Genomic DNA, 13,164 nt, shown 5'->3' on the forward strand with positions numbered 1-13,164 from the left:
CCCCCACTCTCCGAATGCGTTGTGGTGTTTTTTTTTTTTTTAAATTGTATTTTCGTTTGCCTTTTTAATTTATTTATAGATTTCAAACTCTGACACTTGACAGCAGTTTTCCATTTTTCATTTTATGTTCAATGTCTAGGCAAAGTTTGAGGAGTCTATCCATGTCATGTGTTTAAATTTTTTTCTTGCTCAAAATTGTTGCTTAATTAATTTTGATTATCTGGAAGAGCTTTTTTTCAGGCATGATTAGTTTTGATTTACTTATGTAGGTATTTTCGGTTTAGACTTCAAATATGCTAGTTAATTAATTTTTTGAGTATTGACTTTTACTTTGGTATAAAACAGAACTAGCTCCGGTAATAGAAATAAAACTTCGTTGAAAATATTGTTTTTATCGTTCTTAATATTTTATTATTCGAGAAGGAGAAAAATTTTACTGTCACTCTCACTTTAATGTTGTGCACGTAAATTGATACCAAACTATTTTATGCCCCAGTAAATCAAAGCAGTTCTAGGAAACCAGTTTGCTTTAGTAAACAGGGGATTTCTGTGTTCGTGTCCTGCGCTCGCCAGATCAAGGCTCCAGCTATTAGGAGCGGCAGAGTTGCCAGATCTCGAGGCAGCAAATAAGCTGGGTCCGAGAAAACTTCTAATATTTACCAAGAGGACGGAGTTATTCTATAACGTATGTCCTGGCACCTGATTGGGGTTCTTCCGTTTGGTCGCCAAACAAATTCTGTTAACACTATGGACACATTCAGTATATGTGAGGTCTTTATTGACCGGCCAGTTCAACCCAACCTAACTTAACAGGGAATTTCTTTACATACTTACAACCCTGACAGAGGCTTGGTTTACGGGGAAAGAAAATTTTACGATTGTAAATCATGAGCTGTTATTTGAGGCCGACTAACTCCCTCGAAGCCAATGTACATAATGCTAGAGAACCAGGTGATATTGCCTTTCTTCCAGTTTTTAATTGAGACGATAAATGATTAATTACGTTGTTCACAGTAATATAATGAGATTGTCAGTCTCAAATTTTTTTATGGAATTTTACGTAGTTTGGTATTTGGTCCGATTATGGACAAAGAATGAAGGAGTGAACTAAGTATAGTAGGCACCGTTTGGGCATAGATTAGAGTCCTCCATGAACTAGACGCCCGCCGTGGTGTAGTGGTAGCATGCTCCGCCTCTCACACCAAGGGTCCTGGCTTCAAAAATTTATACACAAGTTTTTACAATTAGAAGAAAAAAATTTAAATCGGCGTCGCCCCTCGGACGTGATTTGGCAAAAATTCTGAGCGTATTTCTGCCAGGAAAAGTTATCAGTGAAAATCATCTGCTTTGCAGATGCCTCTCGGAGTCGGCATAAAACATGTAGATCCCTTCCGGCCAAGTTGTAGGGAAAATTAAAATGGGGCACGATGCAAATTGGGAGAGAAGCTCGGCCTAAAATCTCTTCAGTGGCTATAGCGCCTTGCATTTGTATTTTTATTCAATGATGTGGAAACAAACATGGAGCTACATCATCATTTTACAATCCCGAAACTTTTTGTGACCTCAGTTCTGTGAAAACAGTTCTGGAAGAGTGGACAGACTGAAAAATAAGCCAAACTGTTCATAATTCTATCAAAAAGAAGTAGAAGGCAAATACAACATCACTGGAATGCTCAATATAGGGGCGGCCGACATATTTTTACAAAAAATTTAATCAATAAATCGCACAGACGGCGTCTAATTCAAATATTTGAATAAATCTTAGGAAAACTCAAAGAGAAGGCAAGATACATAAGAAAATAAAAATTATGGAAAATAAAGAAAAAAGTGATGAATATAGAATAGCAGAAATCGATGGAAAAAGGAAAAGACACAGTTAAAGTCCAGAAGAGAAAGAAAGAGAGAGCAGAAATGAAATGTATATAGTAACATTGAAATTATGAGAAGGAGGAGTGATGTAGAGGCAGACTCTACATTGTTTGGGATAAATGGGCTTGATATAGGTTGGTTTAAGCCCAGCCTAAGCGTTTCCCAATAGCATGCTGTAATGTTATATGAAATAGTCCAAAACTATTTTTTTGTATAGAACATTAAAAAGCACTCTTTGAAACGTCAACAGGTAGATCACTCTGGCTAGCAGCGCTTTTTCCCGTTGTTGGGAAATGTGCTCGGTGGTAGGCCGAGGGTTCTTTCGAAAAAGTTTTTCTACGCGGGGTCACTCCAAGGTATATCGAAACTTGACGAACGCTATACCTCAATTTTTTCCAAAAAAAAAACAACTGCTCTCTGCACAAGTTTAAGCTATTTTTCTGCTATAGTGCGCTCTTCAAACTAAGTAGGGGATGGGAGTTGGGTGACCTAGTAGGCTCGACGTGATCCCATCAGCTAGTTCCCGAGATATTATTTCAAGAAACAGAAAAAGACTAGAAAACATCGACAGGTTAGGTTAGGTTGAACTGTCCGAACAATAAAGACCTCACATAGACTGAACGTGCGCATAGTGTTACCAGAATTTGTCTTACGATCACAGGGAATAATCCCATCAGGTGCCAGAACTTATGTTATAGAATAGCTGCGTACTCTTCGCAAATGCTAGAAGTTTTCTAGGGTCTTAATTGCAGCCTCGAGATCTGGCAACTCTGCTGCGCCTAGCAGCTGGAGCCTTTACCTGTCGAGCACATGACATGAACACAGAACCATAGATGAATGGATTTGCAACTCTTTGTTTCGAGAGAGCGCTGTCAAAATGCACATTTTTTATAACATGTATCGCATTTAACTCGCAGTGAAAACCATATATTCTTATGAAATTTCAGTAAATCGGACCTATGATATAATAGTTAACATTATTTAATGGATAGGGCTTATCCTACATGTCTGGCGTTCCAGGTTCTGTGATCAAAATGGACTGGTTGCATCGGGAGTTCATATTTACAAAACCTGTTTTTATACTCAGTTGAGCAGAGCTCACAGAGAATATTAAGTTTGATTGGATAACGGTTGGTTGTACATATATAAAGGAATCGATATAGATATAGACTTCCATATATCAAAATAATCAGGATCGAAAAAAAATTTGATTGAGCCATGTCCGTCCGTCCGTCCGCCCGTTAACACGATAACTTGAGTAAATTTTGAGGTATCTTGATGAAATGTGGTATGTAGGTTCCTGAGCACTCAGATCGCTATTTAAAATGAACGATATCGCACTATAACCACGCCCACTTTTTCGATATCGAAAATTTCGAAAAACCGAAAAAGTGCGATAATTCATTACAAAAGACAGATAAAGCGACGAAACTTGGTAGATGGGTTGAACTTATAACGCAGAATAGAAAATTAGTAAAATTTTGGACAATGGGGCGGCACCGCCCACTTTTAAAATAAGGTAATTTAAAATTTTTGCAAGCTGTAATTTGGCAGTCGTTGAAGATATCATGATGAAATTTTCAGGAACGTTACTCCTATTACTATATGTGCGCTTAATAAAAATTAGCAAAATCGGAGAAGGACCACGCCCACTTTAAAATTTTTTTTTTTTTTTAAGTAAAATTTCAACAAAAAATTTAATATCTTTACAGTATATAAGTAAATTATGTCAACATTCAACTCCAGTAATGATATGGTGCAACAAAATACAAAAATAAAAGAAAATTTCAAAATGGGCGTGGCTCCGCCCTTTTTCATTTAATTTGTCTAGGATACTTTTAACGCCATAAGTCGAACAAAAATTAACCAATCCTTTTGAAATTTGGTGGGGGCATAGATTTTATGACGTTAACTGTTTTCTGTGAAAATGGACGAAATCGGTTGAAGCCACGCCCAGTTTTTATACACAGTCGTTCGTCTGTCCTTCCGCATGGCCGTTAACACGATAACTTGAGCAAAAATCGACATATCTTTAATGAACTTAGTTCACGTGCTTACTTGAACTCACTTTATCTTGGTATGAAAAATGAACGAAATCCGACAATGACCACGCCCACTTTTTCGATATCGAAAATTACGAAAAATGAAAAAAATGCCATAATTCTATACCAAATACGAAAAATGGGATGAAACATGGTAAGGTAATCGGATTGTTTTATTGACGCGAAATATAACTTTAGAAAAAAACTTTATAAAATGGTTGTGACACCTACCATATTATGTAGAAGAAAATGAAAAAGTTCTGCAGGGCGAAATAAAAAACCCTTAAAATTTTGGCAGATATTACATATATAAATAAATTAGCGGTATCCAACAGATGATGTTCTGGGTCACCCTGGTCCACATTTTGGTCGATATCTGGAAAACGCCTTCACATATACAACTACCACCACTCCCTTTTAAAACTCTCATTAATACCTTTAATTTGATACCCATATCGTACAAACTCATTCTAGAGTCACCACTGGTCCACCTTTATGGCGATATCTCGAAAAGGCGTCCACCTAGAGAACTAAGCCCCACGCCTTTTTAAAATACTCATTAACACCTTTCATTTGATACCCATATCGTACAAACATATTCTAAAATCACCCCTGGTCCACCTTTATGGCGATATCTCGAAAAGGCGAACACCTATAGAACGAAGGCCCACTCCCTTTTAAAAATACTCATTAGCACCTTTCATTTGATACCCATATCGTACAAACAAAGTCTAGCGTCACCCCTGGCCCACCTTTATGGCGATATCACGAAACGGCGTCCACCTATGGAACTAAGGATTACTCCCTTTTAAAATACTCATTAACACCTTTCTTTTGATACCCATATTATACAAACAAATTCTAGGGTCACCCCTGGTCCACCTTTATGGCGATATCTCGAAACGGCGTCCACCTATGGAACTAATGATTACTCCCTTTTAGAATACTCATTAACACCTTTCATTTGATACCCATATCGTACAAACGCATTCTAGAGTCACCCCTGGTCCACTTTTTGGCGATATCTCGAAAAGGCGACCACCTATACAACAACCACCACTCCCTTTTAAACCCCTCATTAATACCTTTAATTTGATACCCATGTCGTACAAACACATTCTAGAGTCACCCCTGGTCCACCTTTATGGCGATATTTCGAAACGGCATCAACCTATAGTACTAAGGCCCACTCCCTTTTAAAATACTCATTAACACCATTCGTTTGATGCCCATATTGTACAAACAAATTCTAGGGTCACCCCTGGTCCACCTTTGTGGCAATATCTCGAAACGGCGTCCACCAATCGAACTAAGGATTACTCCCTTTTAAAATACTGATTAACACCTTTCATTTGATACCCATCTCGTACAAACGCATTCTAGAGTCAACCCTGATCCACCTTTATGGCTATATCCCTAAATGGCGTCCACCTATAGAACTATGGCCCACTCCCTCATAAAATACTTATTAGTGCCTTTCATTTGATGCACATGTCATATAAACACATTCCAGGGTTTCCCTCGGTTTATTTTCCTACATGGTTATTTTCCCTTATGTTGTCACCATAGCTCTCAACTGAGTATGCAATGTTCGGTTATACCCGAACTTAACCTTCCTAACTTGTTAGTGATAACTTTTGAATGGGAAATAATATTTACCTTCCGCCTTCGAACTAATAATACTTACACTAAAACAAGTATTTTTATCCTTTTTCCCATAATTTTTTAACGCTATTCTACAGTTGTAGGTCAAACTAAAGTTTATCAAAATTTTTGGCACGTTTTTCGTTTTGGCTGGCACATTTTTTGTTCTGGCACCCGCTTCAGCTGGCGCGAGGGATTTATCTGTGATTGTTGCCAGCAACAACTAGAAGATAAATCCCTCGTGAGGGCGAAAATATGAGAGCGTAAACAAAAGATTCGTATCAATCTAATCTATGCACAGAACGTGCTCAACTGTTTCTTCCTGCAGCTCGCACTTCCTAAATCTGTTGTTACTGACGATGCAAAACATATAACAACGCCTAACAAAATTTACGTGGAATGTGTTTTTTTTTTTATAAAAACAACAACAAAATTTTCGCACATAAAACTTTTCGAAGTATAACAGGTCCACAGTTCTTTTTTTTTCGAAAAACGAATTGAATATCGGATGAAAGCTCTGCCTACAAATCATCGAAATTAAATTAAAGCACGACTAAAAAAGAGGAAGGAAACAAATCTCACTGCTTTCGCGTTTTCTCATATATATATATATTAGACTGGGTCGATTTATTAACCGATATCGCGCCATCGATTTTTCGATAGGATTTGGCTCAGGAAAGAAAGTTTCACTACGCATACCCACAAAAATAATTTTCGAGCCTGCGAAATTTCATTTTTTTTTTACTTTTTTTCGGCATTGATTTTTAAGGTTTTTATCATGATCTACTAAAAAATTTTCATTTGATTGTAAAATTTTCATGTATACCCTGTCCGACCCAAAAATGTATGCAAAAAAACGTTGGTTATAATGAACGCAAATATTTTTTTTTTCCAAAAACTGTTATCGTCAACGAAACGCGAATTTTTTCGGGCCGGACAGGGTATACATATGAAAATTTTTTAATAGGTTATGAAAAAACCTTAAAAATCAAAGTCGAAAAAAGTCAAAAAAATTAAATTTCGCAGACTCGAAAATTATTTTTGTGGGTATGCGTAGTGAAACTTTCTTTTCCTGAGAACAAATCCTAGCGAATAATCGATGGCGCGATATCGGTTAACTTTCGTCCATACAAATCGACCCACCCTAATATATATATCTTTGTTTTTAACGAAAAAGCACCAGTTCCGGTTCAATTCATTTGAAACAAATTGAAGGATTTATTTTGATAGCCGTTAATTTATTATTGAATTAGTCAAGCATGCTGAGTAGCTACAACAGAAATAAATCGTCATGGGCATTGAAATCCAAAACAAAAAAGAAAACAATGCTTACACAATTGCACAAACTCTCTAAATTAAACAAGTAAGGAAGGTTAAGTTCGGGTTGTAACCGAACATTACATACTCAGTTGAGAGCTATGGTGACAACATAAGGGAAAATAACCATGTAGGAAAATGAACCGAGGGAAACCCTGGAATGTGTTTGTATGACATGTGTATCAAATGAAAGGCGTTAAAGAGTATTTTATGAAGGAGTGGGCCATAGTTCTATAGGTGGACGCCACTTAGGGATACCGCCATAAAGGTGGATCAGGGTTGACTATAGAATTTGTTTGTACAATATGGGTATCAAAAGAAAGGTGTTAATGAGTATTTTAAAAGGGAGTAATCCTTAGTTCCATAGGTACACGCCGTTTCGAGATATCGCCATAAAGGTGGACCAGGGGTGACCCTAGAATTTGTTTGTACAATATGGTTATCAAAAGAAAGGTGTTAATGTGTATTTTAAAAGGGAGTAATCCTTAGTTCCATAGGTGCAAGCCGTTTCCAGATATCGCCATAAAGGTGGACCAGGGGTGACCCTAGAATTTGTTTGTACAATATGGGTATCAAAAGAAAGGTGTTAATGAGTATTTTAAAAGGGAGTAATCCTTAGTTCCAGTTCCATAGGTGCACGCCGTTTCGAGATATCGCCATAAAGGTGGACCAGGGGTGACCCTAGAATTTGTTTGTACAATATGGGTATCAAAAGAAAGGTGTTAATGAGTATTTTAAAAGGGAGTAATCCTTAGTTCCATAGGTGCACGCCGTTTCGAGATATCGCCATAAAGGTGGACCAGGGGTGACCCTAGAATTTGTTTGTACAATATGGTTATCAAAAGAAAGGTGTTAATGCGTATTTTAAAAGGGAGTAATCCTTAGTTTCATAGGTGGACGTCGTTTCGAGATATCGCCATAAAGGTGGACCAGGGGTGACCCTAGAATTTGTTTGTACAATATGGGTATCAAAAGAAAGGTGTTAATGAGTATTTTAAAAGGGCGTGGGGCTTAGTTCTATAGGTGGACGCCTTTTCGAGATATCGCCATAAAGGTGGACCAGGGGTTACTCTATAATGTGTTTGTACAATATGGGTATCAAATTAAAGGTATTAATGAGAGTTTTAAGAGGGAGTGGTGGTAGTTGTATATGTGAAGGCGTTTTCCAGATATCGACCAAAATGTGGACCAGGGTGACCCAGAACATCATCTGTTGGATACCGCTAATTTATTTATATATGTAATACCTGCCAAGATTTTAGGGGTTTTTTATTTCGCCCTGCAGAACTTTTTCATTTTTTTTCTACTTATTATGGTAGGTGTCACAACCATTTTATAAAGTTTTTTCTAAAGTTATATTTCGCGTCAATAAAACAATCCAATTGCCTTACCATGTTTCATGCCTTTTTTCGTATTTGGTATAGAATTATGGCATTTTTTTCATTTTTCGTAATTTTCGATATCGAAAAAGTGGGCGTGGTCATAGTCGGATTTGGTTCATTTTTCATACCAAGATAAAGTGAGTTCAAGTAAGCACGTGAACTAAGTTCATTAAAGATATGTCGATTTTTGCTCAAGTTATCTTGTTAACGGCCATGCGGAAGAACAGACGAACCACTGTGTATAAAAACTGGGGGTGGCATCAACCGATTTCGCCCGTTTTCACAGAAAACAGTTAGCATCATAAAATCTATGCCCCTACCAAATTTCAAAAGGATTGGTTAATTTTTGTTCGACTTATGGCGTTAAAAGTATCCTAGACAAATTAAATGAAAAAGGGCGGAGCCACGCCCATTTTGAAATTTTCTTTTATTTTTGTATTTTGTTGCACCATATCATTTATGGAGTTGAATGTTGACATAATTTACTTATATACTGTAAAGATATTAAATTTTTTGTTAAAATTTTACTTTAAAAAAAAATTTTTTTTAAAAGTGGGCGTGGTCCTTCTCCGATTTTGCTAATTTTTATTAGGCGTACATATAGTAATAGGATTAACGGCCCTGCCGAATTTCATCATGATATCTTCAACGACTGACAAATTACAGCTTGCAAAATTTTTAAATTGCCTTCTTTTAAAACTGGGCTGTGCCACCCCCATTGTCCAAAATTTTACTAATTTTCTATTTCGCGTCACAAATTCAACTCATCTACCAAGTTTTATCGCTTTATCTGCCTTTGGTAATGAATTATCGCACTTTTTCGGTTTTTCGAAATTTTCGATATCGAAAAAGTGGGCGTGGTTATAGTCCGATATCGTTCATTTTAAATAGCGATCTGAGATGAGTGCTCAGGAACCTACATACCAAATTTCATCAAGATACCTCAAAATTTACTCAAGTTATCGTGTTAACGGACGGACGGACGGACATGGCTCAATCAAATTTTTTTTCGATCCTGATTATTTTGATATATGGAAGTCTATATCTATCTCGATTCCTTTATATATGTACAACCAACCGTTATCCAATCAAACTTAATATACTCTGTGAGCTCTGCTCAACTGAGTATAAAAATAGCTAAAGCGCCTAAATGTATGTTTCTATGTGTGTTTATAAATTGATATTATCTTCTATAGTTTATGAATCCGCTTACAACAAAATACGATTAAACCCATTCAAGCAGAAGCATAGAATGACAGCAAATAATATATACATATTTCAATAACAATTCATTTTTTTAAATTTCCACTTGATTTATGCACAAATCGTTTCGCTATCCGTATAAACCACTGCTTTAGCCCAACCTGCGCTGCCACCCAACCACGCAAGCAGTTACGCTTGGCGCTAAAATTGTGAATGAAATTTTCTTCTACTTCATTTGTTTTTTTTTTTTTTAATTCTATTACCTCCAGAAACGGCGTACGGCCTGCTGTTCATTTGGTGTTAAATCTTTTATTTTTGCTTCGAAATTCTGCTCCCACTCTGTTTGTGGGTTAGTTGGCGCCACTGTTGTTGTTGTTGTGCGCGACGATAAACTCGTGAATGACACATAGTTGACAGCGTTGCTGTTGGCATTACTTAATTGATTCGCACCGACAACATTCATTCTTGCAAGGCATTTGATTTAAACAAAACACAAATTATTTATAACTAAAAAGTGCTTGCAGAAATTTGTTGCAGGGTCTCTTGCTGATTGTGCTTTTGCCTTTTAATGTACTTGATGATATTTATTTCAAATTCAGTAATTTATTTGTTAATAAATATAATGAGGCGCCGGTTTTCCCTTGTTTTTGTTTTACTTTTTTTAATGCTTTTTCACTTCAGCTTATTTTTTTTTTTCTATTTACACAATTTTATTAAAGAGTAAACTTAATTAGCGGCATAGCGTGCAAAACGGAAATGTATGCCCCGCAATTGGATGATAAGAAACTTGTGAGAGCCTATCTGTGTTAAAAGGTAGCAAATTAGGGGAACGCGCTTTTCAAATAATAAGTACAGAAACTTCTCCTTCAAACTCTTCAAATAACGATAGTTTTCGTTTAAATCAGACAAGTTCCTAATTTTAGCTAATTACAGGCAAACATAGACGTACAACCTGAATAACGGGTACCGGTGCGTATACGTAACTTTTTTTTTTTTTAGTTATAAAAAACTAGCAGACCCGGCAGACGTTGTTCTGCCCTAAATTTGGTCTATCTGCATACATCTTAATGAGCTTTTTCCGTCTAACTCTGCCCTCGCCCCTCTACACTTTTTCCTAATCTTCGTATTCACTCTTCCCTCCGTATTTTTCGCTTCATCTATCTTTTTCTTCGTCTCATTCTATCTCTTTCTCAATCTCCTTTTCCTTCTCTCTTTTCTCTTCTCTCAAGTTTTTTTCATTCTTCGAACGAACGAATGCAAAACCGTTCGTGGTTTCCGACTTATTTTTATATTGTAGATAAATAAATGCAAGGCGTGATAGCCTCCGAAGAGATCTAGGGCCGTGCTTCTCTTCCAATTTGCTCCTTTTAATTTTTCCACAAACAACAAGGTCAAACTGGCCCGCACGTGATAGTGATAGTGTTGACCTGAACACATTTTTTCTATTTATAGCATTTATGTTCGCACGTAGCTTACCGAATCATTGACTGGAAAGATGCGGCTAGTCATACTTCTCTTGGCTGGGTCATCAGCTCCAAAGCTGCCTTTCATATCCAGGTAAGCATATATCAGTCTTATATGCATATGAAGTGCACTGACATCTCATTGAAATATCTGTGGCATTCAGTGATCATCAAGCGTAGAAACATGAAGGACTTTAATGCGGTCGGACTATTTCATAAAATAAATACACGTTTCCCAACTAGCGCTTAATCGGTAAAAAGATGTCGTTATCAGCTAGAGCCGTCGGTGAATATGTTGATGACACCTTGAAGAGTATGTTTTTAATGATTAAGTCTTGTCGTATGGAAAGCGCACTATCTGGTGCTAGAACTCGAATACTCCATGAGCAAAGATCTTATGACCAATTTCTGAGTTTTTCCGCACGCAAGCTTCTGTTTTTCTCAAAGCTGCGATCATAACTATTTTCCTCGCCTCCAAATCAAGTGATGTTTAAACCAAAAAAATAATGAGTACCTTAATCGAAGTGGAGAAAAGAACACAGCTTATCTCATTTGAACTTCGCAGCTTCGAACTCATTTGACCTCTTCACAAAATTATGAGGTTCGTAGACTTGGTAAATGCAGGTTACCCGACCAAAACACTACACAGTAGAGTCGATTGTACAATAGCTGTATACTTAGATACAGTGTACTTCTTTGGGAGAAACCCCCCAAACAACGCGGTTGTGGCGTTCTCTACTCGCTCTGCTTTTTTGTTACTCCATTAACGTTTTCTGCCTCAAATAACTGACAGATTTTGTAGGTAAAACCTAGGCGTACGCCTGAAGAAAAGCGAGCTTGCACTTTTTAAAACACATACCAGCGATGCTTTTGACAAAAACTGGAAAAGAAAGTTGGGGCGGAGCTATATTCAAAGTATCTGCAAATCAAGCACTCTTATCGATTTTCGGGTCTTTTCTCAGCGGAGGTAAATGCTATAGTGGCGAATCCTTTTTATCTAGCAGGCGCTGTTCCGGCGATCGCTAAAGAAGGAATATGAACGACATAAAAGTTCAACGTGGTCACCTCAAATCGTTCCCGTGATGGTTGAGAATTTTGCTTTTTCAGGAGTTTACCAGACCAATCGATAAAACTACCCAATACCTACGAGGAGTGTACCTATGGCTAAAAGAAGGAGAAAAAGAAAAAGTTCGTAGAGGAGAAGAATAAGTTTCGATGTTCCAGACTGCAAACAAAGCGACTCAGATTTGTGGGGGCACCTGCTCTCAAAAGTCTGTTGAAGGTAAATAAAGTGTGTGAGAAGCGAGTTCAGCATTTGTGGTGATTCGAAGCCAAGATATTTAGTTTCAGCTCAATGTTTTGAGATGACCGCGTGTTTCGGAAAACGTAAGCCAAGTTTTTTGGGTTAACTTAATTTGGAAACGAATATGTGAAGCATGAAAAGAGGGTTCCGGTATATGAAACTAATTATCAAACGATTGTTAGGGCCTCGTTAAACCTTCTACGTCCTCCAGCCCCCTCCGTCTTGTTTCATTTGAACACATGTATCACGACAATCGTTTATAATGTTTTTTCTCTTCACGAAAACCCCACCAATGTATCACGGGGCACTGCAGGCGTATATTCTCATTGTAACAGCTTAGAATATACTCCTAGTAAGGTATACCCGACTTTCCGAAAATTTAGGGAGGTGTTACGGATATGAACGCCGTTCCCGAACTGGCAGCTACCCGAATTCGGCGGACACAAAATTGTGTACCCTCGACGCATCTGTTTTGTGAATTTTCGTTATCCTTAAAGTAGTTTTCGTAGAGGTATACTTAATTAGACTCTTTTAGAACATGGAACACAAACTAAAGGAGATTCCTTGGAAGGAAAATTACAAATAAGTAGTAGAAGCCCTTTAACTGTGACTTTCCTATTGTAAGACTATGTTCTTCCTTTGAAGGAATCCTGCAGACTGCCAGATTACTGCAGCGTCCTTTAGACGGAAATTATAGCCGTAGAAAAAGCAGCAGAAATTCTGGAGGAATCGTGCTTAAGCTGCAGTCGCGTCAATATATGGGTTGATAGTCAGGTGGCGATTAAGGCAATAATCTCACACAGTACTTCATCTAGAAGTCTTCTGGAATGTTAAAGAAGCATTCGAAAAACTTAGCTCAGGTCGGACCATACATCTATACTAGGTTCCCGGTCATAAAGGGATAGAAGGTATTTGCCAATAGCACGGAGTTATTCTATAGC

General features: G+C 37.4%; 1 protein-coding gene across 17 annotated transcripts in view; it reads right to left on the minus strand.

Annotated features, from left to right (window-relative positions):
• The window catches only part of Kank (kank), a 159,716-nt gene that overhangs the window by 63,644 nt on the left and 82,908 nt on the right, over window positions 1-13,164 (minus strand). For 2 of the 17 annotated variants that reach the window (XM_067771158.1, XM_067771157.1), the window contains exon 2: window positions 9,721-10,153. The exons of 14 other annotated variants lie outside the window; for them this stretch is intronic. In XM_067771158.1, coding sequence (XP_067627259.1) covers window positions 9,721-9,920 — 200 coding nt within the window. In that variant the 5' untranslated portion in view covers window positions 9,921-10,153. Of the gene's footprint in view, window positions 1-9,720; window positions 10,259-13,164 lie in introns of all 17 variants that reach the window. One more of the 17 variants, XM_067771156.1, reaches the window with a different exon arrangement.

Source organism: Eurosta solidaginis, chromosome 3 (genome assembly GCF_040869045.1).
Source record: "Eurosta solidaginis isolate ZX-2024a chromosome 3, ASM4086904v1, whole genome shotgun sequence".
Classification (NCBI taxonomy): Eukaryota; Metazoa; Arthropoda; class Insecta; order Diptera; family Tephritidae; genus Eurosta; species Eurosta solidaginis.